The 27,759-nt window shown below is 43.4% G+C and overlaps 1 protein-coding gene across 3 annotated transcripts in view; it reads left to right on the top strand.

The window, feature by feature from the left end:
• ccdc85a (coiled-coil domain containing 85A) overlaps positions 1-27,759 on the top strand; it is a 395,213-nt gene that overhangs the window by 352,536 nt on the left and 14,918 nt on the right. For all 3 annotated transcript variants that reach the window (XM_078404773.1, XM_078404772.1, XM_078404771.1), the window contains one exon: positions 22,834-22,953. In XM_078404773.1, coding sequence (XP_078260899.1) covers positions 22,834-22,953 — 120 coding nt within the window. The remainder of the gene's footprint in view (positions 1-22,833; positions 22,954-27,759) is intronic.

Raw genomic sequence — 27,759 nt, 5'->3', positions numbered from 1 at the left:
CCGTAGAGGTGGGCTGCAAAGGCTTTCCAGGACACTCACTCTGCAAAGTCCTCAACCAATTGGGCATTATGGGGCTGGCAAAGAAGAGGGCCATTCAATCCGCAAGCGAAGCCGCAGAGAAAGCCACTAGATGGCTTTGGATTATGAGGGCTGATCCGTGGGCAGTTGCTGCTGGGACGCAAGTCGGGGCCTGATCAACCCCGGCTGGGTCGCCTGGGCGAGGGTGTCTGATGTTGTGAGACCCGAAACACCCGATGACCCCAGGTCACATCACTGAGGATGCGTCCCAGCGCATCCCGAAGATGTATCTTTCACATCAATATTTCTGAAAATCAGTTTTAATAGAAACACATTGGTCTCATTGATTTTATTTTCCTTCAAAGCCATTGACCTATTCAAGAAAATGCTTTGTCCTTCCCATACAATATGTATTGCATTTGTATTGGGCGGCACGGTCGCACAGCGGTAGAGTTGCCGTGTTCCAGCGCTAGTGACACGGGTTCGATCCTGCCTGCGGATGCTGTCTATTCGATGTTTGTACGTTCTCCCCTTGACCACCAAGATCTTCGGATTCCTCCCACACTCCAAAGACCTAAAAAGGTTTGTAGGTTAATTACCTTGGTGTTAGCTTGTAAATTGTCCCTAGTGTGTGTGTGGGATAGTGTTAATGTGCGGGGATCGCTGGTCGGACTCGATGGGCTGAAGGGCCTGTTTCTGCAAAACATTTGTCTAAACTAAAGTAAAACCAAATAGTCACATATTATCAGAACAAATTTCAAAATGGACAATAAATAAATACATTTATTTGAAACCAAACATGTTCAATGTTGGAGATGAGTAATTATCATGCATCAGTTATTTATGTATTTCCCAAATCCTTTCAGCAGCTTTGTGCTGAATGTGCAGACTGCTGCTTCAGTAGCATGGCTGCTCATTTGTAAAATAAAAAGACCAGCACAGCAGGTGAGTACCGTGAAACCACATCTTGTGCAAAGCAATCAATGGAATGCAGCACACATCACTCCCAGCCGACAGCCAACAAGAGCCTAATTGGTCTTAATAGCAGAGGGTAAGACTTTTTTCGAAAAATGTGTTCGATTATTTCGCTACCTTCCCTCAGAGGAAAAAGTAGCCTGGTGCTGAAATTTACAAAATCAGTTTATTTATCACAGGGGCCAAATCTTGCCACCATGACAAAGCATTTAAGGCTGACCTGTTGAATTTCTCTTTATACATCACTCCTTCATCACAGGAATCAACGTAGTGAACCTTTTCTACAGTGTAGGCTTCCTAAATCACACACAATGCCAGTGACTTTAAATTGGAACCTAAACTTCCCCTACTTTCATGTTCAATACTCTTGCATTAAAGGCCAATATAAAATTGACCTTCAGAATTATTGGCTGTATCTGAATGGTAACCATTTGTGTTTCAAGTAGCAAGACCCCTGATCCCTTTCTGCAGCCACATTTGAAGTGGCATTTTTTCATTCTTCCTTTGTCACATACAATACAATACAATACAATACAATATATCTTTATTGTCATTGTACTGGGGTACAACGAGATTGGGAATGCACCTCCCATACGATGCAATAAATCATTAGCTAGTCAGTATTAATTTAAACAACCCAATGAAACAAATTAGAACAGTTTTGAAACAGAATAAAGTGCAAGTAGATCTGTGCCGGTTCACTGTGCGATGTGACCATCCGGCTCAGCAGGACCGGTTCATAGCAGCTATGGCCCTGGGGATGAAGCTGTTCCTGAGTCTGGAGGTGCGGGCGTAGAAGGCCTTGTATCGTCTGCCTGATGGTAGAAGTTCAAACAGACTGTTGCAGGGGTGTGAAGAGTCTTTGTGGATGCTGGTGGCTTTTCTGAGGCATCGTGTGTTGTAGATGCCCTCCAAGGCTGGTAGCTGTGTACTGATAGTCCTCTGAGCTCTATGGCCTACCCGCTGAAGAGTTTTCCTCTCTGCCTCCGTGCAGTTGAGATACCGCACAGGGATGCCATGTGTTAGGATGCTCTCTATGGTGCAGCGGTAGAAGGTCGTCAGCAGCTGTTGGGGTAGACCAGACTTTTTCAGTGTTCTCAGGTAGAACAGTCGTTGCTGTGCCTTCTTGACCAGCGCAGCGGTGTTAGTGAACCATGTTAGGTCCTCCGAAATGTGAGTGCCCAGAAACTTGAAGCTGGACACTCTCTCTACACTGACCCCATTGATAAGGATCGGGGCGTATTCCCCGTTGTGTGACCTACGGAAGTTGATGATCAGCTCCTTGGTCTTGGAGGTATTTAGGGACAGGTTGTTATCAGAGCATCAGTCCGCCAGGTTCTGCACCTCCGCTCTGTAGTTTGTTTCATCACCGTTGGAACCAACATAGGAACACGAGCCATATTAACCCTGCAAATGCAGGCCTCAAATAGTCAGCTGCTTTCTTTGTGCTTAATAGAAACATAGGAACATAGAAAATAGGTGTGGGAGTAGGCCATTTGGCCCTTCGAGCTAGCACCGCCATTCAATATGATCATGGCTGATCATCCAAAATCAGTACCCTGTTCCTGCTTTCTCCCCATATCCCTTGTTTCCATTAGCCATAAGAGTTATATCTAACTTTCTCTTGAAAATATCCAGAATTGGCCTCCACTGCCTTCTGTGGCACAGAATTCCACAGATTCATAACTCTCTGGGTGAAAAAGGTTTTCCTCATCTGAGTCCTAAATGACCTACCCCTTATTCGTACACTGTGACCCCTGGACTTCCCCAACATCGGGAACATTTATCCTGCATCTAGCCTGTCCAATCCCTTTAGAATTTCTATAATATCCCCTCTCATACTTCTAAATTGCCCAGTCGATCCATTCTTTCATCATATGTCAGTCCTGCCATCGCGGGAATTAACCTGGTGAACCTACGCTGCACTCCCTCAATAGCAAGAACGTCCTTCCTCAAATTAGGAGACCAAAACTGCACACAGTACTCCAGGTGTGGTCTCACCAGGGGCCCCGTACAACTGCAGTAGGACCTCCTTGGTCCTATACTCAAATCCTTTCACTATGAAGGCCAGCATGCCATTTGTTTTCTTCACTGCCTGCTGTACCTGCATGCTTACTTTCAGTAAGCGTGATGAGCGTCGTTACTACACCAGTGACTTCTCACCTTGCACAACAATTTTGGAGATTTCAGCATGTTCTGGTCAATGTTTTTTTTGGATGCCATAAGATAAAGATCTGATTGAGCAGAATTAAGTGATCTTTCATAATATGGGTTGAGCATCATCTGTGTTCAGTTTTCACAGATTGTTTTTGATTTGTATGATACAAATGTGAAATCTAGGCACTGTCCCTTGTTGCTTTCATAATATCAACAAATGTGAATCCATCAAATTAGATCACAAATACTGTGATTGTGTAAATCAGATTGTAACCCAGTTCATTTTTCCATCATATCAATTGTTCACAAACTCCTCTGTTCACAATGTTCACTTTTTGGAATGAAATCGCAAAATTTCTAAATTAGTGTTGTGTAATGTATAAGAAAAATAAGCTGATTGAAGCTGAATTGCTAGGGATATGAGGTCCTGTAGGAAATACATTATTAAACATCGACAGCAAGACCAGACTCTGAAATATTTTGATTTCTCTGTAGGTCAATAGAAACAGGATAATACTACAATCACTTCTACAAATGCTGCTTTAATCAGAATTTATGAAGCAGCTACTTCTCTCGGCTCTACCTAACAGGCTATATCAGATGAGGAACTGCTAAAGAAGGACCCTAAAGCAATTTGGCGATGAAACAGAGAGATTTGCCAAAAAAGTAGTTCTCTGATCAGAAGCCTAGTAAAGCCATTGAAGAGGTTATAAAGAAAAAACTGTTCCAACAGTACACCATCATAACACAAGCTGGATTAATAGCTAAAGAAAACATTTGAAGAAGTTAAGATACCGAGAGACTGTTTATCAAAGAAATAGAGAGGACCACAATAAAACAGCGATTGAGAGCAATCGTTTTGAGAAAGGGTATTCGGATAAAATGTATCAAACTGTCCAAGAAATGAGATGAAGATTGGGCTGAATGTCCAAATGGAGGATGAGTGGTGGTGAAAGATTGAAAGCATTGCTCACTGTGTCGAAGCTCTTCAAGAAATCAGAAGGATGAGCAAGATGGCAGGCGGTGACTGAGAAGGTGAAACATTTGCAGCCATTTTCAGCCACAAAACTACTGAATACGTATTCATTTCACTTGACACTCACATATGCCCATATTAATTTCACTTGAGGTGCAAAGGTCCAACCCCTCACAGAAGCAAATCATGAACCAATATGGTTTAATTCACATGATGCTAGGAAGCGCCAGATGCACAAAAGGCTACAGGTAACTTCCAGGCTATGATGCTGAAGCTCGGCCTTCAGTAAAACGACTCCAGTTAAACTCCGGTACTGGCATCTGATGATCGATGATTTAGATTTTTTTTAGATTTAGATTCTACAGTGCGGAAACAGGCCCTTTCGGCCCACCAAGTCCACGCCGCCCAGTGATCCCTGCACATTAACACTATCCTACACCCACCAGGGACAATTTTTACATTTACCCAGTCAATTAACCTACAAACCTGCACGTCTTTGGAGTGTGGGAGGAAACCGAAGATCTCGGAGAAAACCCACGCAGGTCACGGGGAGAACGTACAAACTCCATACAGACGGCGCCCGTAGTCAGGATTGAACCTGTCACACCGTAACACAGGTGTCCTAAGGCGAGCTCAGGGAGGACAGAAACCTCCCGTGGAGCAGAAGGGAGCAACTGTAAGGCAGCAACTCTACCGCTGCGCCACCGTGCCGCCCGGATCTCAGGATTGAGATTAACAGGGTTGTCATAGCCAATGTGATGTCAGTGAACTCTACCTCCAGTGGAGCAGCAGATGATTGGTGCGGTGGACTGATGGCTAGCGTGGAGCCCCTGTGCTGCCTTTACTGGTTACAGTGTTTTCTGTTCCCCATAAGGGTGGGGGGGGGGGGGGGGGGGGGTGGCTTGAGGTTCACAATACATCTTCTCCATTTTCAGCAGCCATTGTTCACAGATTCTCACATACAGTATCAGTAAGGAGTTGCATGTTTTTCAAGGAACGCTTTGAGGCTGTCATTTCTTGGAGAATTTGTTACATTTTGTCTGCATACCTTCTCAACACGATCACTCTCAATCACTATTGTCTTGTGGTCCTCTTTCTTTTTTTTCGGATACACAGTCTCTCTTTGTCATCTCACAGTCTCTTTTTCACACAGAGAGTGGTGGATCTGTGGAATTCTCTGCCACAGAGGGTAGTTGAGGCCAGTTCATTGGCTATATTTAAGAGGGAGTTAGATGTGGCCCTTGTGGCTAAAGGGATCAGGAGGTATGGAGAGAAGGCAGGTACAGGATACTGAGTTGGATGATCAGCCATGATCATATTGAATGGCGGTGCAGGCTCGAAGGGCCGAATGGCCTCCTCCTGCACCTATTTTCTATGTTTCTATGTTACTATGATACTGAAATGATACCAGGACAGTATCATATCCCCTGCCCTGGCAATATTCTGCGTGACAAAGCTTGGAGTGTCCATTTCTGTGGCCTGGTGTAAGGAGGAATGTACAGCACAAGCTGAGCCACAGTACTTCACTGCTCATGTCAGTGAATAATTCGGGTGATGGATGGAGCAGTGATCAGCAAGCTACTTTGTCAAGGATGGTATTACGATGCTTACATTTTTCTTGAAAATGCAGCTGTCAATCAAATGGAGCACATCCACTCAAATTCCTGACATACCAGTTTGTGGTAATGACACTTTAATCATCCTGGAAATAGAGTAGGAAAATAACTGCAGATGCTGGTACAAATCGAAGGTATCACAAAATGCTGGAGTAACTCAGCAGGTCATGCAGCATCTAGGAGAGAAGGAATGGGTGACATTTCGGGTCGAGACCCTTCTTCAGTCTCTCTCCCCCTCTCTCTCCCCCTCTCACTCCCCCTCCCTCCCCCCCTCCCTCTCTCCCCCCTCCCTCTCTCCCCCCTCCCTCTCCCCCCTCTCTCTCTCCCCCCTCTCTCTCTCCCCCCCTCTCTCCCCCCCTCTCCCCCCCCTCTCCCTCCCTCTCACTCTCTCTCCCTCTCCCCCTCTCCCCCTCTCCCTCTCTCTCTCTCTCTCCCCCCCTCTCTCTCTCTCTCTCTCTCTCAGCCTGACCTGCTGAGTTACTCCAGCATTTTGTGGTTCATCCTGGAAATAGATATTGCTAATACAGTGCGATGTACAAAAATGATCTGAAGGTCGGAACCCACTAAATAAAATGCCTCTCACCTAGTAGAAAATTGTACGTACAATCAAATTGTCATGAATTTCAATGAATTTTCAGATGTCAGCTTGCAAATAGAATTGCTACGACAAACAATTTAAATCGGAACAACTTCTGCAGGTTGGTGACCGATTAAATCTGGAACAAATATACTTGCGAGATTGTGCATGTAGTTATATCAGACTTATTTCACAGCTTGAGAAGGCGGAGCAGAAGGGCTGGTTGTAGTTTAAGCATTTCTCAGCATAGGCGTCTCGCTTCAATCTGAGTTTCAAGAATACAACCCTTTGTCTTTCTGGAGGTAAAGAACTGGCTATAAAATCCAAAGAAGTCTTTTGAAAATATCACCTGAATAAAATTCAAACGAAGTTCAAATTCTAATTACGAGATTCTGAGACAATTGTAGCAATGTAAAGCAATATCATAGGAGTTCATTGCGTTGAACAATAGACCATTTATCATAGGCCACGAAAATATATTGGAGAGACACTAAAAAGCAGAGTTGAGAACATCCTGGAGGTTCCGGGCAGCGTCCCCACGCCTTAATTTCATATTTATTTGGATCTTTCAGTGGTAACTTCCCACAATTGGCCCCTCGATGGTGGGTTGGGTACTGCACAACACAGGGTATTCTTGCCACAAATTGCACCACAACCTAAAGCAGCAAAGCAGCCTATCCACAAAGTGCTTTGACAACCAACTAAGCCACTTCCCAAGACCGGTGTTCTAGAGCAGTGATATTCACTATTTCTCACGTAGGGACCACTTCCATGTGAGAGCCACATTAACAACTGAAAAACACTGTATTTAGTATTCCACATCTATATGCATATTCTCATTCCCTCTCTCATTCCCTCTCTCTCCCTCTCCCCTCTCTCCCTCTCCCCCCTCTGCCTCCCTCTCTCCCCCTCTCCCCCTCTCCCTCCCCTCTCCCTCTCTCTCTACCCCTCTGCCTCTCTCTCTCCCCCTCTCCCCCCTCCCCTCTCTCCCCCTCTCCCCCTCTCCCTCCCCCCCTCTCCCTCCCCCCCTCCCTCCTCTCTCTCTCTCTCTCTCTCTCTCTCTCTCTCTCTCTCTCTCTCTCTCTCTCTCTCTCTCTCTCTCTCTCGCTCCTCTCTCTCTCTCCCCTCTCTCTCTCTCCCCCTCTCTCACCTCTCTCTCCCCCTCTCCCTCTCTCTCTCCCCCACTCCCTCTCTCTCTCCCCCCTCTCCCTCTCCCCCTCTCTGCCTTTGAGCACTGCCTCCTTCCTTGGTTCCCCCCTCTTGACTGCTCACCCAAGGTCTCCCTGTCTCTGAACCATTTCCATGTCTTTCCTCATGCACTCTGACTTCAACACATTCTACCGCAGACCTTTTCCTTCCCCTCCTACAATATACCAGCTCATGTTCCCAGTTGTTATTAAGATTATTAAGGGGTTGGAGAGGTGGAAGGGGTTAGAGGCAGGAAACATGTTCCCAATGTTGGGGGAGTCCAGAACCAGGGGACACAGTTTAAGAATAGGGGGTAGGCCATTTAGAACTGAGATGAGGAAAAACCTTTTCAGTCAGAGAGTTGTGAATCTGTGGAATTCTCTGCCTCAGAAGGCAGTGGAGGCCAATTCTCTGAATGCATTCAAGAGAGAGCTAGATAGAGCTCTTAAGGATAACTGAGTCAGGGGGTATGGGGAGAAGGCAGGAATGGGGTACTGATGATCAGCCATGATCACATTGAATGACAGTGCTGGCTCGAAGGGCCGAATGGCCTCCTCCTGCACCTATTGTCTATTGTCTATTGTGTTATCAAGCTCCCATTCCTGACCATACTCCATCCCCTGCATCCAAGTTGCACTGTGGGTCCCATTCGGCATGGTGCATCATCCACACACTTGACTCCATTGCTTGTTATACACATCCATCTTCCCAGTGACACTGCAGTTCTGAGCTAAGGGAAACTGGGCCACCTTTGAAAGAGATTAGTACTGAAATTAATTGATGTTTGTGTGGGATGGGAACAGTGTGTTTTTCTGTAGTTTATGCTCTTCAAATTATTCTTATTCTTGAACAAACATTATTGGCAACATTTTAAAAATATTGAATATGCTCTATAATTTGAATTTTATGAAGTTAACATTTGAATACTAAGCAAAATATCCAATTTGAATTATGGAAGTTTTTCCCTCGAGTCTCACTTTACATTTTATTAGGTAGATCTTGGCATATAAATATTTGAATATATTTTTATTCAATAGTTATACTATAAAATATGTTATTGCAAATTTGGGTCTGCACCAGTTATGAAATATCACTAATATCTGCAATGACTATGCTACTATGAATCTACTTGCACTGGATAAATCAAGATGTATCATAATGGGGTTGCAGTGCATAACAAATAAATCCCTTGCAACCCAAACAGGAGACTATAAATCTTGATTATTATTTTCATAAGGACTACAAGCTTATAAAATGTAGACTAATTAATGTTTCATACACAATAACCCACATGTATACAACACCTGCAACATGACATTATATCTCAAAATGCTTTATAGCAATATCATTATTTCGAATTGCCATCAAGCTACATAAGTAAATGTCAAACAGACATTTGGTTAAAGAGTGAGATTAAAATGCAGAGTACAGTGCATTCAGAAAGTATTCAGACCCCTTCACTTTTTCCACATTTTGTTACGTTACAGCCTTAGTTTAAAATGGATTAAATTCTTTTTTTTTAATCATCAATCTACACACAATAATCACATAATAAAAAAGCAAAAACAGGTGTTTAGAAATTTTTGCAAAGTAATTAAAAAGACATAACTGAAATATCACATTTACATAAGTATTCAGACCCTTTATTCAGTACTTTGTTGAGGCACCTTTGGCAGCGATTACAGCCTCAAGTCTTTTTGGGTATGATGCTACAAGCTTGGCACACCTGTATTTGGGTAATTTCTCCCATTCTTCTCTGCAGATCCTCTCAAGCTCTGTCAGGTTGGATGGGGAGCGTCGATGCACAGCAATTTTCAGGTCCCTCCAGAGATGTTCGATCGGGTTCAAGTCCAGGCTCTGGCTGGGCCACTCAAGGACATTCACAGACTTGTCATAAAGCCACTCCTGCGTTGTCTTGGCTGTGTGCTTAGGGTCGTTGTCCTGTTGGAAGGTGAACCTCCGCCCCAGTCTGAGGTCCAGAACACTCTGGAGCAGGTTTTCATCAAGGATCTCTCTGTACTTTGCTCCGTTCATCTTTCCCTCGATCCTGACTAGTCTCCCAGTTCCTGCCACTGAAAAACATCCCCACAGCATGATGCTGCCACCACCATGCTTCACCGTAGGTATGGTATTGGCCAGGTGATGAGCGGTGCCGCTTGGCATTCAGGCCAAAGAGATCAATCTTGGTTTCATCAGACCAGAGAATCTTGTTTCTCATGGTCTGAGAGTCCTTTAGATGCCTTTTGGCAAACTCCAAGCGGGCTGTCATGTGCCTTTTACTGAGGAGTGGCTTCCGTCTGGCCACTCTACAATAAAGGCCTGATTGGTGGAGTGCTGCAGATATAGTTGTCCTTCTGGAAGGTTCTCCCATCTTCACAGAGGAACTCTGGAGCTCTGTCAGAGTGACCATCGGGTTCTTGGTCACCTCCCTGACCAAGGCCCTTCTCCCCCGATTGCTCAGTTTGGCCGGGCGGCCAGCTCTATGAAGAGTCCTGGTGGTTCCAAAGTTCTTCCATTTAAGAATGACAGAGGTCACTGTGCTCTTCGGGACCTGCAATGCTGCAGAAATTGTTTCATACCCTTTCCCAGATCTGTGTCTCGACGCAATCCTGCCTCGGAGGTCTACGGACAATTCCTTCGCCTTCATGGCTTGGTTTTTGCTCTGACATGCACTGTCAACTGTGGGACCTTATATAGACAGGTGTGTGCCTTTCCAAATCATGTCCAATCAATTTAATTTACCACTGGTGGACTCCAATCAAGTTGTAGAAACATCTCAAGGATAATCAATGGAAACAGGATGAACATAAGCTCAATTTTGAGTGTCATAGCAAAGGGTCTGAATACTTATGTAAATGGGATATTTCAGTTATTTCTTTTTAATTACTTGGAAAAATTTCTAAACACCCGTTTTCGCTTCTTCTGGGGTATTGCGTGTAGATTGATGATGAAAAAAAAGAATTTAATCCATTTCAAAATAAGGCTGTAACATACCAAAATGTGGATAAAGTGAAGGGGTCTGAATACTTTCTGAATGCACTGTAAGTAAGGAAGGGAATGTAGATGTTGGCATTCAAGTAGGGTGGTAGAGGGTTTGAAGATAATCAAGACATTAGACTTAAAGGAACCCTTCAACATGCCTAATATAAATTAAAAAGCTACATATGCACACACACGCACACACATATATATATATATGTTTATGTGTTAATATATATATATATATAAATATATATATTATACACATACACACACATAATATATTTTTTATATGTGTGTGTGTACATACACAAACACACACACACAAACACATACATATAAAAACAAGCAAACAATAATAGTTCAAATAGACAAAACCAATGTCACCAAGTCTATGTAGTTCAGAGCTTATTTAGAGGTTGTAGAGTTCAATAGTCTGATGCCTGTAGGGAAGAAGCCACTGTTCCATAGATCACAAACCAAGTCTGTCCAACCTCTCCCTGTGCTCATACCCTTTAATCCCGGCATCAATCTGTTGAACTTCCTCTACACCCTTTCCAAAACGTCCACATCCTTCCTGTATTGGGGCGACTTCAACTACACGCAATACTCCAAATGCAGTCCAACTAAAGTCCTCTAAAGCTGAATCATGACATTCAACCTCGCAAGTGCAACACCTCACACTATCTTAGATCAAATTCAATAAGATCATTTCTCCACCCATTGCTGTAGCTGATCAATATCTCGCTGTATACTTTGACAACCTTCCTCACAGTCCATAATCCCAGCAATCATGGCGATATCTGCAAACTTACTAGCCAGTCCATTTATGCTTCCATCCAAATCATACATATATATAAACGCATGAGGTCACAGCAGAGATCCCCGCAGAACTCCACTGATCACAGATATCAGCCTGAATTTTGCCCTTCCACCTCACTCCTCTGTTTTCTATCAGTTAGCCAGTTATGAATCCATATGATCAAGTCACTGTTAATCCCGTGCATCTTAATCTTCTGGATCAGCCTACCATGAGGGGCTTTATCAAGTGACTTACTAAAATCCATGTAGACAACATCCACCATCCTACCCACATCTATCACCTTTGTCGTCTCCTCAAAACATTTCTCCAGTTAGTAAGACATGACCTGCCATTTACAAAGCCATGGTGACTGCCCCTAATGAACCCAATCTCTTTCAAATGGGAGTAAATACTATTTTTACTTCCCTTCTTAAACAAAAGAACAACATTAGCTACTCTTCAGTCCTCCAGGATCTCACCGGTGGCTAGAGAAGATGCAAAGATCTTCATCAAGGATCCCACAATCTCCTCTCTTGCCTCCCTCCATAACCTGGGATAGATCCCATCAGGCTCTTGGAATTTATCCATCTTAATGCTCTTCAAGAGAACCAAAATCTTCAACTTAATCTCAAACTGCCCATACATATTGGTATTCTCCACACTGATTTTACTGTCCTCCATATACTCCAAAACAGATGCAAAGTACAAAGTACCTTGCTTACATCCCCAGACTCCAAGCTCAAATTTCCTCCATTATCCTTGAGTGGTCTCATCTTCTCCCTGGTTACCCTCTTGATTTTAATGTAGATATAAAAAGCATTGGTATTTTCTTTAATCCAACACTCCAAAACCATTTTCTGGCTCCTTTTGGCCCTCCCAATCACTGACTTGAGTTCTTTCTCCCTTGCTTTATATTCATCAAAGGCCCTGCCTGATTTCATCTTCTTGAACCTTGCATGCGCTTTTTTTTCTTTTTGAACAAATCTACACCCTCTTTGGTCATCCAAGGTTCCCTTAAGGGCCTATCCCACTTTAGGCGATTTTAAGGTGACTGCCGGTGACTTTCAAAGTCGTAGCAGATCGCTGAAATTTTCTTTTACCCGACGACAATGACCACGACAATGCCGAATCAGGTCGAGATTACAGCGTCTTCGGAAACTTTGCGAAATTCCCAGCTGTCAATGCTTCTCCGGCGTCCTAATTTTCGCTGAAATCACTGACAAGTCGGTAAGTACTTGAGAGTTTTGAACTATAACATCTTGTATGGGTTACTTAGAAATCAAGCATCACTGTAACAAGGCATAAACTGGATTTACTTCCAGTTTACTAATAGCTGTATTAAAAAAATAATTTAAAAAGTGGCTAAATGGAGTTTTGTGAAAAGTGTGTGGGCATTCTTTGAAAATGACCGGGAGATGCATATCTGGTTTCTGGGTTGCATATCTGGGTTGGGAGCCCACTTTAAATGTAATGGCTGAGGCCAAAAACATTGCGAAAATTCCCACGCTTACCTGACCGTCAAACTGTCGCCTCCAATCTACCTGTCAAATGTCCTGACGGTAAATAAATTGGTTAAACACATGCATTTTATGGTATTTTGAAATAACTTTACTTATTTTAATATAATGTGCTTCTAAATGCATCAAAGAGAACCTAGCAAACCTGGGGACAGCAGGCGACAGCGCCCGCAATAAGCAACGATACCTGGCGACAAGCCAGCTGTCGCTGAGAAATTTAATTCCGGATGATTTCTCAGCGATGCTCTGAGATCCACTATGATTTTTGGAAGGCTCCTCACGATCATGCCCGCGACACCCGGCGAACTGTCGACGACAGCCTAGTCGCCGGCAGTCGCCTTAAAATCGCCTAAAGTGGGACAGTCCCTTTACTTTGCCAACCGTATTGCACTTCCTACTGGAACATTCCAGTCCTGCAGTTTAATCAACTGGCTTTTAGATGGCTCGCACGTGTCAGTTGTGAACATACCCAATAACAATTGCTCCCAATGCTTCCTCCTGAGCTACTGCCTAACAAACCTTGTAATTTGCCACCATCCAATTTACAGCACTTCCCTGCAAGGTCCAGACTTATCCCTATTCAAACCAATTTAAATACTTGTGGAGATGTGATCATTATCCCCAAAATGCTCTTTGGCTGAAACACCATTCACCTTCATTTCCCAACACAAGGTCCAGTATGTTCCCTTCTCAGGTTGGACTATTCACATACTGTTACAAGAAGCCCTCTATGATACACCAAACAAATTCTGCCCAGGTTAAGTCTTTGGCACTGAGCAAGTCCCAATCAATATTGGGAAAGTTACAGTCACCCACTAGGCCAACCCTGGTGCTTTGGCAACGTTCAATAATCTGTCCACACATCTGTCTACGTATCTGTTTATCTCCTGCTTGCTATTGGGCCTATAATACAATCCCATTATAATTGTTGCACCTTTCTTACTTTCAAGGTCTACCCATATTGGCTCAGTGAATGGTCCCTCCAGTATGTCCTCTCTGAGTGCCACTGTGGCAATCTCCCTGAGCAACTCCTCCACCTCTTTTCCCTCCCTCTCTATCACATTTAAAAAATCAAAACCCTAGACTGTTGAGCAGCCAGTCATGAACCTCTCGCAACCATGTTTCTGCAATGGCCACAACATTATAATGCCAAGCACTGATCCAGGCTCTAAGTTCACCTGCTTTCGCCACAATTCTCCTGCCTTGGTCTGCTGGAGCAGCAGCATCTCAGCGGCGGAAGGGAAGACACTCGACAAGCTGGTCAGGAAGGCCAGCTCTGTCCTGGGTTGCCCCCTCGACTCAGTGCAGGTGGTGGGAGAGGGGAGGATGATGGCAAAGCTAACATCGCTGCTGGACAACGCCTCCCACCCCATGCAGGACACTGTCACTGCACTGAGTAGCTCCTTCAGTGACAGACTCCTTCACCCCAAGTACGTGAAGGAGAGATATAGGAGGTCCTTCCTTCCCGCTGCTGTGAGACTGCACAACCAGCACTGCTCCCAGCAGACGAGTCAACCATAACAGCTAAGAAAACACAGAAAACTGATGACAATTTATGTATCTTTTATTTATTTATAATGAATGATCCCTTGCTCTCTTGCTGTTGTAACACTGTAAATTTCCCCGGTGTGGGACGAATAAAGTAATATATATTATTATTAAGACATTCCTCCTCTTCTTTCTAAAGATTTGTCCTTTAATATTGAGGCTATGTCCTCTGATTCTAGACTCTCCCACTAGAGAAAACATCCTCTTCACATCCACTCTATCCAGGTCTTACACTATTGCCACTTCATGGCAACCTCCTGTGATGTCCCGTCATGAAAATAATCAAAGCGTCATGTTGCCATGGCCAGAGAGTTTCTCCTTTCATTGTGTAACTTCAGAACCAGATTCAAGTAGAGGTTATTATATGTCACCTATGCGAATCCAAGGTTATAATCTCAAATAATTTGGACCCAATCTGAAGAAGAATCCCGGCCCGAAACATCGCCTGCCTTGTTCTCCAGCGATGCTGCCCGACCTGCTGAGTTACTCCAGCATTTTGTATATTTTGGATAATGCTCTTTATTTTATACATTCAATCTGTATCCTGTTTAGTTAGCGACTCGGCTTGTATACACTGGAATTTAGAAGGATGAGAGGAGATCTTATCGAAACGTATAAGATTATTAAGGGGTTGGACACGTTAGAGGCAGGAAACATGTTCCCAATGTTGGGGGAGTCCAGAACAAGGGGCCACAGTTTAAGAATAAGGGGTAGGGCATTTAGAACGGAGATGAGGAAAAACCTTTTCAGTCAGAGAGTTGTGAATCTGTGGAATTCTCTGCCTCAGAAGGCAGTGGAGGCCAATTCTCTGAATGCATTCAAGAGAGAGCTAGATAGAGCTCTTAAGGATAGCAGAGTCAGGGGGTATGGGGAGAAGGCAGGAACGGGGTACTGATTGAGAATGATCAGCCATGATCACATTGAATGGCGGTGCTGGCTCGAAGGGCCGAATGGCCTACTCCTGCACCTATTGTCTATTGTCTATTAGTTACGTATTAGGTCCTTACAGGAATCACAACTTTTAATTTCCCCATTAAAAAAAAAGATATTTGATGAGTTTGAGCCAAATCACCTAGGAAACAATATATCTCAGTCTCACTATTGCAGCTGTAAGAGATTACATCAATTTGTAATTGGAGAGTTCCCAGAAATTAGAAATATGCCTTCCATCTCACCTGTTCTTCACCTGACCACTCATCTATAACTCTGTGCCATTGCCTTTTCATTAACAGCACCCCTTAACTGTTGGACAACAGTGTTGAAAATTTAAGATGGACACAAAACACTGGAGTAACTCAGCAGGTCAGACTGCATCTCTGGAGAAAAGGAATAGGTGACGTTTCAGGTCGAAACCCTTCTTCAGACTGAGAGTCAGGGGAAAGGGAAACAAGAGATATAGACGGTGATATAGAACAAATGAATAAAAGATATGCAAAATAGTAACAATGATAAAGGAAAAGTGGCCGATGATAAAGGAAAATCTCCTGGATATTTCTAATTTCAATGGTTTCTTCGGTTTCCATTTACTATATTTACATCACCGTCTTATTGTACGAACAACAGCAACAGCTGAAAGAAAAATCTCTTTTAAGTATTCTTCCACCTTGTGGACTTTCCTTAATGTAGCCACTAGCTCTTTAACAACCAACTCCCCATCCCCCCACCATCCCCACCCCCTCACTCCACGATAATCTTTAGAGTCAGAAATGCCTAGATTTTGGCATGGCGAATATTCACTCCCTCACCTTCTATTCTGCCATGGTAAAGAAAGTTTGGTTAGAAATAATTTACCAACTTATTTCTCCTCTCCAACCCCTGTGAGTATTATTAGTCTGAAGAAGGGTCTTGACCCAAAACATCGTCTTTCCATTTCCCTCCAACTCACCTGCTGGGTTCCTCCAGCACTTTGTTTTTTTGCTCCTGTGTGTGGTAGAAGCATTAAAATCGATCTCATTCAACCATCCAGATCTTTCAGTCCCAGCCACAGAACTGTGTTTCCACTTCAGTAAATAAATAAAATCAATCATATCACATGCTCTGCCAATATCCTCCTTTGCAGGTTTTTATTTTATCGGCAAGTTTTACGTTTCCTCAGCTGTGAGAAATTTCAGATTTGGCAGCATTAATCCTCCATCGTTTACTGTTTATCACGTGACGACAGAGGCAATTGTCAGGGGATAAATTTCTCCACAAATTTTACCCTGGTGTTTAGGGCGGCTTTAAAAAGAGATAGTAGTGATATTAAGCTGTGGTGTCAGCAGTCAACCACTCATCTTGTGTGCACATCCAGCGACCCTGGTTCATTAAGTGATCGTTAATTGAGTCTGATTTTCCATGCTGCAAGTGTTGGAAAAATAACAGATGCCAAAAATTGGATTAGTATATTGTTTGTATTAATTATGCATAAAAGTGGATTTCTGCAGGTCGGATCATGCACCAGAGCACTTCTGGGTTTGCTTGGCATTCGTCAGTATATTGGCTTGGGAACAACCATACGTGCTGCCTCTTCACTCGCCTGACATTTCTCTGGCAACAGTTGCACAGAAGAAGCAGTCATCAGCAAAAAAGCAAACTGCTGGAAGAACTCGGGTAGCATCCGTGGAGGGAATGGACCGAAGGCATTTCTGACTGGGACCCTTCTCCAGACTAATTCCATTCTGTCCATTCCCTTGACTGATGCTGCCTGACCTGCTGAGTTCCTCCAGCACGTTTTGTTTGCTCAAGATACCAACATCCGCAGTTTCTTGTGTTTCGATAAAGTCATCATCGTGTTTTCAGTGGTGATTTCTTTGATTACCAAATAATGTTTCCACATTAAGATGCAATTTGAGGGGGCGCTAGTGCGCATGTGATGGAATAGACGTGTTTTGCTAGAGCTCCCCTCCGATAAATCGAGACTAAGGAATAAAAGACTATTTATAGTACAACTCCCACTTTAAGTTGTGTCTACTGCTGTAATAACAGACCAACATAAAATGACAACGCAGAAGTCGTCCAGAAAGCTGCCAGCCGTCAGGAAATTGAATGAAAACCCAGCATCGTCACTGGATGAGGAGCGGCCTAGTGGTGGAGAGCCGGAGCTAATCACACTATCGGCAGAAGGAACTCCTGAAACAGCCATCATTCTTACAGCTATGAATGAAATGAGCAAGAAGATGGATGACTGATTTAATACCCTGGAGGTGTCACTCCAAGTTACCCAAGCCACTCTGACTGAACATGGAGCACGGATATCTATGGTAGAAGATGCTAGCAGTGACCACGACACTCGACTAATTCAGTTGGAGCAGCAGTGGCTACGGCTAGAATATGCTAACAAGGCCCTCCAGGATAAAGTTATTGATCTGGAGGTGCGCTCCAGACGCCAGAACTTAAAAGTGGTCGGACTGCCAGAAAAGATTGAAGGCGGCCGCCCCATGGAGTTCATTGGTAACTTTATTCGGGACTTGTTGGGGGCAGAACATTTCTCGATGCCCATAGAAGTTGATAGGGCGTATAGGCTGGGAGGACAACCGGCTAACGATCTCGCACGCCCCACAGTCATGATAGTTAAGATCCACAGCGGCCATCAGAAAGAGCGGATAATGCGACTGTCACAACAACAATACCCGCTGAACTACAAGGGGAAGCAAATTCACATTTTTCCTGATCTCCCGGCAGAGATAATGAAACAACGTTGTCTTTTCGAGGCCACGAGGAAGAAGCTCAAAGAGGCAGGCCTGCGAACCAGATTTATCTACCCTGCTCGCCTCCGGGTTACCCAGGGTATCGACACGTCGATATTTAGCACCCCGGAGAAGGCCAAACTATTTGCGGATAACCTGCAGCACAGCTCGGTGACAATGGTGGGCTAATGTCGGCTAACAGACTAACACTGACTAGCTGGTCTCCAGACCAGCTGTTTCAGCCAATCTCAACGTGGGGGCATGGTCACCCTCTTGTCGGGTAAGCTTAAATCCTGAGGATACAAGCTTTTGTCCAAGTGCACTGACTCTCCCATGTCTATCCATGTTTAAGCCGCTGGCCCGGAGTGGACGGCGGGCGTCGGCTAACATGCGAACGAGTTAACTCTGAGCCATGGACATGGTCATTCACACGAAAGGTAGACGTTGGACTCAATAGATTTAACTTTAACTTTGTTTAATGTGCTTCATTCGTTTCAGGAATAGGATGATTTTACAGGATGGGTTCCTGCTAATTTTTCAAAGGGAAACGTTTCTTTGTTGAACAGATCCATACTTTTGTTTGTTCATCGGAGGGGATGCCGACTGAATTTGTAGTTAACTAGCTAGCCGTTTCACAATTTAGCCTTTAGCTAGCCTTTGGGCTTAACAGGCTAGATAGTTGAAGTAACCCCCGTTTACAGTATGTTAGGATATTTTCTCTCACTTTGTTTGGGAGAGTGGGGATGGGGGGAGGGAAAGTCCGAGTTTTGTATGTGCTTTTGTGTTGGTGGTCTTCCTGTTTTTTTGTTTGAGGCAAATTATTATGTCGCTGCTTATGTAATACAATTTACACCTTCTGATGGTACCTGGGGATGATGACGTGCGTGGGAGGGTTACCATGGTGAGCTGGAATGTCCGCGGCATGGGCCACCCAATTAAACGAGCTAAGGTGTTTTCACATCTTAGCTCTTTATCTGCCGACCTTGTGTTCCTCCAAGAAACTCACACATTAGAACATTGGGGCAGAGACAGTTGCGCTGTAGATGGGCAGATCAGATATTTCAATCCACATTTTCTAGCAAAGCCCATGGGGTGGCAATTATGGTTAAGAAAAACATCGATTTCAGACATATTTCTACAGTAAGTGACCCGAATGGTTGATTTCTCATAGTAACTGGGTACCTTTACTCTGTTCATGTAACTGCTTAACATTTATGGTCCGAATATTGATGATGCAGCTTTCTTCCGCAAAATCTTTGATAAGCTACCTGACCTTTCTAATACGAATGTGATTGTTGCAGGGGACCATAACACAATCCTCGACTGGCACCTGGATAGGTCATCAAATAAAATGTGTAGGCCATCGAATGCATCCAGGGTTTTGAAAAATCTCAGCTCCTCCACCAATTTAGTTGACATTTGGAGGATACAGCATCCCACAGACAGAGAATACTCTTTTTTTTCTAAAATGCACAATTCATACTCTCGTATCGATTATTTTTTATTAGACTCGAAACTCATACCTAATGTAATAAATACCAAATATCATAACATTTTGATCTCAGATCACGCTCCAACCTCAATTATCTTTGACTTTAAGCTGTCTAAACGATGTGCTAAATGGCGACTACGCCTTTCCTTGCTTAATGATGGAACTTTCTGTAAATACATGTCTGAAAAAATTACAGAATATTTGGAGACCAATGGCACTTCTGATGTCTCGGACTCCACCTTGTGGGAAGCTTTCAAGGCAGTTATGAGGGGTCATATTATTTCGTATGAAGCGTCTTTAAAGAAATCCAGAGAGAGACGTCTACAAGAAATTGATTTGGAGCTTTCTCCAATGGAGACGTTGTATAGGAGCACAAACAACCCCCAAACGCTGCAAAATATGCTCAGTCTTAAATATGAGTATAACACGATTCTAACAAATCAAGTCAGTGACCAGCTACTGCGACTGAAACAGCGATATTTTGAATTAGGGGACAAACCGCATACATTGTTAGCCCGTCAGTTTAGAGAGCAACAAGCAAGTAGGGCCATATCATATCATATCATATATATACAGCCGGAAACAGGCCTTTTCGGCCCTCCAAGTCCGTGCCGCCCAGTGATCCCCGTACATTAACACTATCCTACACCCACTAGGGACAATTTTTACATTTACATTTACCCAGCTAATTAACCTACATGCCTGTGCGTCTTTGGAAAAAAATCAGGCAAGGGTGTTGCTTTAACCGATCCAAAATTAATAAATGAACGCTTTAAGGAGTATTATCAAGAGCTGTATAAATCCAAAGCTAACAGTGATATCAATGCATGGTTAAAAAAGTTGGACATACCAAAATTAGATAGTGCCTCTTGTGAGGCCTTAAACTCAGAACCCTCCTCTGTAGAAATCATGGATGCAATTAGGTCGTTGCAAAACGGCAAGAGCCCTGGGCCAGACGGTTTTGGAGTCGAATTTTATAAGAAGTTTGCTGACCAGGTAACTCCGATCCTGCACAGGATGCTCTCCCACTCAATCGAGTTGAAAAAGCTCCCACCGTCATTGTACAATGCTAATATTTCTCTCTTATTGAAACAAGACAGGGATGAAACCAATCCCTCCTCATACCGACCAATTTCTATGCTTAATTTGGATTTCAACATTTTTACTAAAATAATGGCGACTAGACTAAATAAGTGTATAGAATCCATTATCCATACGGATCAGACCGGGTTCATCCCCAATAGGTTCTCTTTCTTTAATGTTAGAAGAGTAATGAATATTATGTATCACAAATTTGGCAGTTCTTCCAAACAAGCCATTCTGTGTTTAGACGCAGAAAAAGCTTTCGATCAGGTTGAGTGGGGATATTTACTCAGAGTGCTGGAAGAGTTTGGTCTTGGTGCCTCTTTTATTTCCTGGGTACGTCTTATATATGCTCATCCCACCGCTTCCATACTCACAAACCAGGATAGGTCATCCCCTTTTGCCCTTCAGAGGGGTACGCGACAGGGCTGCCCCCTCTCGCTGCTCCTCTTTGCGTTAGCCATTGAGCCGCTGGCAATCGGCATAAGAGGGCATGCGCTTATAAAACCGATAATACTGGGTGGGGTGGAACATAAGATTTCGCTTTATGCGGATGATATTGCCAGGAAGTGAGCGGGTAAGATCATCTCTGACCCCTCTCACCCTGACCACAAACTCTTTGAAGCACTTCCCTCTGGAAGGTGACTCCGGATTGTCAAAGCAGCCACAGCCAGACATAAAAACAGCTTTGTTTCCCCACGAGCAGTAGCTCTACTCAACAGCCAAAAGTCTGTAGCCTCCTTGTGCTCTGGTATTTTATTTCATTCTTCACATGTTTAAATTATGTTTTATTCTTAATTGTTTACTGTATACCGTGTTGTACTTGCGAGCAAAGCACCAAGGCAAATTCCTTGTATGTATACATACGTGGCTAATAAAATGTATTCAATTCAATTCAATACAATTCAATTCAATGGATAGGACAAGTTTAAAGGAAAAGGGCCAAATGCTATATCACCAGTGACTAGTGTGGTCGGGACATGTTGGTTGGTGTGGGCAAGTTGGGCCGAAGGAGTTTCTTCAGGTGTTCAGTTCATATGAGAGATATCTGAGTTTGCACACTTTTGTTTCACGTTCGGTATAAGGTGCTGTAATGTCTCGCAGCATTATCAGTCCACACCTCACCGTGACATGTGGCGCTCACATTATAAAATGTCATCCGTGCATTAGATTGCATTAGGGGAATATTGCAAAGGGGAATAGTAATGGATCACGGCAGATTGCTCCATCTCTCTTTCCAATATTTTATCTTGGTTTATAACAGAACTTTTGACAATGGCTACCATGAAGAGAAGCTTTTTTCAAGGTCTGACCATCTAGCCAACTATCAGCGAGTCAGCAATGTGTCAGTTGTGAGTTTTGCAAACCGTGTTTGATGGCAATTACACAGGTTTTGTTCCGACACCTGCAATGGTGTGAAAATTACAGTCTTTTTCACATACTTTCTCCTAACTTCATAATCCTAACCCTAAGTGAGTGAATGTTAGTATTATAGTCAGCATGTGTTTAGTGCATCAAATGAGGTTAGACATCAACTTCTACGCAAATGTGTATGAAGCTCTTCTGCTTGCATTATGCATGATTACTCTGCATACAATTGAATTTAGCTGGGAGTTTTTCTATTGTCAATATTTTCCTGTGAGTGTCATTTTTCTATGATTATATATAACATACAATAAGATTTGTATGATATTCAGCAAGCAAGCTGTTTACGTCGTACAGAGAAAAATACAAATTATTGCAGCCATGTTAAATGAAAACAGCTCATTTATGTATATACTGTATCTTCCAATGACAAAATGTACAGTTGCCAAGCTATGTATATCATTATTTCTTTATCGTAAACATCTGAAGTAATCCAATGTAAAACATATGTAAAGTGGCACGGTGGTGCAACGGTAGAGTTGCTGCCATACAACGCTTGCAGCGCCGGAGACCCGGGTTCAATCCTGACAATGGGTGCTGTCTGTACGGAGTTTGTACGTTCTCCCCGTGACCTGCGTGCGTTTTCTCCGAGATCTTCGGTTTCCTCCCACACTACAAAGACGTACAGGTATGTAGGTTAATTGGCTTGGTGCATGTGTAAATTGTCCCTCGTGTCAGTAGAATAGTGTTAATGTGCAGGGAGCACTGGTTGGCGCAGACTCAGTGGGCCGAAGGGCCTGTTTCCACACTGTATCTCTAAACTAAACTAAATTAAAAATATGCACTAAAATTCGGAAATATATTATTCTTTACAGGCTCCATTTGCATGGATGTCCGAGGCTGAGGGGACTTTGCCACATCCAAGCCAACAAGCTGGAAAATGTGGATATAATTCACTAACTCCGAAACCTGAGGCTGTGGTTCATGCTATCAAGGTATTGGTCACACCCATTCAGATATTCAACTATTGAGGAATTTGAAGAGTATAATTTAAATCACAAATGCAGCCAACCCCAAAATAAAACTTTTTTCAAAAGTATTGTGAAATGTGCCTTGCAACAATTCCATGGGTAAGGTAAGCTAAGCTAAGCAATATATATTTTTTAACAATGTTATAAATCTTTGTGAATTGTTGTGCAAACTTAAAAAAAAATCTTTGTTAACAATCCGGTTTTTTTCAGAGCATGAAAAAAATTCCATGGCTTTAGATCTTTTATTGAATTTCTATTGTTAAGCATTCAAATCACTGGGTTAATATCCGCATTTTGTGGTGCCTGGGAACCCTCTACTTCTCAATGGGGCTGAATCTAACAAATGGGACAATGAAAAAAAAAACATTGTATCTGGTGCCAATTCCAGCAGTAGAACCAATGAAAAAAATTAACTGCTTTCTTAATATATGGCCATTATTAAATTGGTTTTGATTGAAGTGTTATGTATTAATAATCTTGAAGTTAAAGTACAGCCTATTATGAGCAGTCCAAAACTCCTCCTTCGTTCACCAACAATAAACAGATTATTGGTCATTGTTCTCATTTACAAATTGTGCAGCTATGTGTGACAAATGGCAGGTGTATTTACCGACATACCATTAAATGCACAATGTATTTAATTTCATGTTATGCACTAAGGGATGTTTCTCTCCATAGAATGGTTCTCCAAAATATCAACTCTTTGTTTCTAACTGTGCATTGAGATCCAGGGGATCTCTCCTGTCTCTGCTGTATCCCACAGTTCTGCTCTTGATCCTCTCTCCTCCCAGATGGACGAACAACAAAGTTCCCTGGTCCTCACCTTTCAGCTTTCAACCAGTCTACACTTCCAAGACATCATTCTCCATCATTTCCACCACTGTCAATGTAATCCCACCACCAATCTTATATTTCCACCCCCACTCCTTTCTGCTTGTCCATGGGGACCACTCCTACCAGTTGGTTCACTCATCCCCTCACACTTTACCTGCCCATTCCTCAATCACTTTCCCCAACAACTGCAGGAGATGTAATACCCATCCCTATATCTCCTTTGTTCTTCCATCCAGGGACCCCAGCAGCCCTTTCAACTGAGACAGAGGTTTACATGCACCACTTGAAACCTCATGTGCTGCATTTAGTGCTCCTGATGTGGCTTCTTGTACATTAGTGAGACTAGGCAACCGTTTTGCTGATCACTTGCACTCGTTCTGCCAAGACCTGCTGGATCTCCCAGTTTGCTAACTATTTAAGCTTCCCTTCCCACTCCCATACTGACCTTTTTGTCCTGGGCTTCCTCCATTGCCAGAGTGAGCTCACATGCAAACTGGAAGAAGAGCACCTCATATTCCACTTGCAGCCACAACGGGTATGATCATTGAATTCTCCTATTTCAAATAATACCCTCCTACCCTTCTCTCTTTCCGCTGCCCCATCCTAGTGCACACACCTTTCTCCCGCCATATCCCAACATCCCAGTCACCCTGTGAAGGAAGGAACTACAGATGCTGGTTTAAACCGAAGATAGACACAAAATGCTGGAGTAACTCAGCGGGACAGGCAGCATCTCTGGAGAGAAGGAATGGGTGACATTTCGGGTCGAGTTTAGAAGAAGGGTCTTGACCTGAAACATCACCAATTCCTTCTATCTGGAGATGCTGCCTGTCCTGCCTAGTTACCCCAGCATCTTGTGTCCAACCTTAGTGATCCCCCATCCCTGTCCCACATGCCTCGTTTATACCCCCTTCTATCACCTCCCCCGATCCCTTAGATCCACTTCCCTCCCACTGGCTTTACAGCTCCCCTTCTTTCTGATTGGAAAGGGACACGAGCAGGAATGACGGTGGAGCAGCAATGCCAGGACTTCTTGAGAGTAATTCAGAAGGTGCAGCATCTTTTCATCCCAAAGAGAAAGAAACATTCTAAGGGGTGAATGAGGCGACCTTGGCTCACGAAGGAAGTCAAAGACAGCATAAAGCTAAAAGAAAAGGCTTACAATATTGGAACAATTAGTGGGAAGCTAGAGGATTGGGAAGCTTTTAAAAACTGATGTAAGGTAAATAAAAAGGCAATAAAAGGAGAAAAGATGAAATCTGAAGGTAAGCTGGTCAATAATATAAAAGAGGATAGCAAAAGTTTCTTAAGATATGTAAAGAGTAAAAGACATTAGACCGCTGGAAAATGATGCTGGAGAAGTAGTAACAAGGAATGAATAAGTGGCAGATGAATTGAATAGTTTTTTTGCATCAGTCTTCACAGCAGAAAGTACTGGTAACATGCCTGAAATTCCAGCGAGTCAGGGAGCAGAAGTTACAATACAATATATCTTTATTGTCATTGTACAGGGGTACAATGGAGTTGTTATTACTAAGGAGAAGGTGCTTGAAAAATTGAAAGGCCTGAAGGTGGGGAAGTCACCTGGACTGGATGGAGTGCACCCCAGGGTTCTGAAAGAGGCAGCTTCAGAACTTGTGGAGGCATTAGTAGTGGTCTTTGAAGAATCACTAGAATCAGGTGTGGTCCTAGATGTTATTCCGCTGTTCAAGAAGGGAGGGAACAAAAGAGGGAAAACTTTAGGCCAGCGAGCCTGACTTCAGTAGGTAAGATTTTAGAGACCATTATAAAGGATGAGATTTCTGAGTACGTAGAAGCACATGTTAAAATAGGCCAAAGTCAGCATTGTTTTGCAAAGGAGAGATCTTGCCTGACCAATCTATTGGAAATATTAGAGGAAGTAAATAGCACAATAGACAGAGAGTCAGTGGATTTTCAGAAGGCCTTTGATAAGGTGCCACACGTCAGGCTGCTAAAAAAGATGAGAGCCCATGAAATCTGTGGAATTCTCTGCCTCAGTAGGCAATGGAGGCCAATTCTCTGAATGCATTCAAGAGAGAGCTAGATAGAGCTCTTAAGGATAGTGGAGTCAGGGGGTATGGGGAGAAGGCAGGAACGGGGTACTGATTGAGAATGATCAGCCATGATCACATTGAATGGCGGTGCTGGCTCGAAGGGCCGAATGGCCTCCTCCTGCACCTATTGTCTATTGTTTATTAGAGGGAAGATACTAGCATGAAGCCAATGTCATTGTTGGTGTTGGGAATTGTCAGTTCAGGAGATACTGTTGGAGTAATATAGACAAATTACACAGTGCATTTTGTAGATGGTACGCACTGATGGGGGAGAGATTTAATCATGGCTGGTTACCCATCAAGTGAGCTGGTTTCTCCTGGATTATATCAATCTATTTGAGTGTTGTTGGAGCTCTCGTCATCAAGGATCACAGAGGATATTCCATACTCCATGTGGTTTGAAGGTGGTGAGAAGGCTTTGTGGTGTCAGCAGGTGCCTCACTCACCATGGGATACAAATCTTCATACAGCTCTTTTAGACAATAGACATTAGACAATAGGTGCAGGAGGAGGCCATTCGGCCCTTCGAGCCAGCACCGCCATTCAATGTGATCATGGCTGATCATTCTCAATCAGTACCCCGTTCCTGCCTTCTCCCCATACCCCCTGACTCCGCTATCCTTAAGAACTCTATCTAGTTCTCCCTTGAATGCATTCAGAGAATTGGCCTCCACTGCCTTCTGAGGCCGAGAATTCCACAGATTTACAACTCTCTGTAAAAGTTTTTCCTCATCTCCGTTCTAAATGGCCTACCCCTTATTCTTAAACCCCCTATTCTTAAACTAGCCATAGGTGACTGTAAAAAGCCACCTGTAAAAAGACACGACATGTTGGAGTAACTCAGTGGGTCAGGCAGCATCTCTGGAGAACGTGGATAGATGACGTTTAGGTGGATGGCTCAGTTGAGTGACTCCATAATGTTGATGGTTGAGGTGGGGACGTAGGTGTTTCTAAGCAATGGTGGCACCATTGAATGTTACGACTAGATGGTTAAGCTCTTTCTTGCTGGCTGTGATCATTGCCTGGCTCTTTCATGATATAATATTATTTGCCACAAAATAGTCAATGCCTGAGCCTCGTCTAGGCCCTGGTACATGCACATGTGGCCTGCTTCACCTACAGAGGAGTTGTGAGTGGAATTGTATATTGTGCAATCATCAGCAAACCTCCCTCACACAATAGAAGGAAAGTCATTGAAGAAGCAGCTGAAGATTTCGGGGCCTAAGGCACTATCGTGAGTCAGTGTGCAGTAATGTCCTAGGATTGGGATGATTAATAGTGGTAACCATCCTCGCTTTTGTGGAGTTTGACTCTAGCCATTAATGAGTCTCCGCTTTCATACCCATCAACCTTAGTTTTAATGCTCATTGGCTTCAATCTTGCAGGGCAATCCTGGTCATTGCCTGCCACTTCATTCAGTTGGCCTTTCTCACCTTTCCCCATGGTAACTCATTGGCCACTCACCTTTCCCCATGGTAACTCATTGGTCACAGCATTACCATAGGGGAATGATCTGCTGAACTCCTTCATTGCTTTCTATCCAATAGCCAGTTATCAATTCGTTAAAATACTTTACCTCCCATTTTGACTGTCTATGATCTAATTGAAAGTCATCCAAAGGTACAAATACACCACATCCTCTGGAAATCTCTTCTCAAGTTTACTAGTCTTGTCCTCAAAGAGTTCCGGTAGATTAATTAAAACAAATCATAAATCCATGTTTCTCTGCTCAACCTCTTAATTATTTTCAAGGTATTCTATTACTACTACTTTCTCTAAGGATTGCAGCATTTTACCTTCACTTCGTTTAGTTTAGTGATACAGCATGGCTCACCGAGTCCACATCAACCATCGATCACCT

Source organism: Rhinoraja longicauda, chromosome 9, assembly GCF_053455715.1.
Source record: "Rhinoraja longicauda isolate Sanriku21f chromosome 9, sRhiLon1.1, whole genome shotgun sequence".
Lineage (NCBI taxonomy): Eukaryota > Metazoa > Chordata > Chondrichthyes > Rajiformes > Arhynchobatidae > Rhinoraja > Rhinoraja longicauda.
This window is presented reverse-complemented; position numbering and strand designations above follow the sequence as displayed.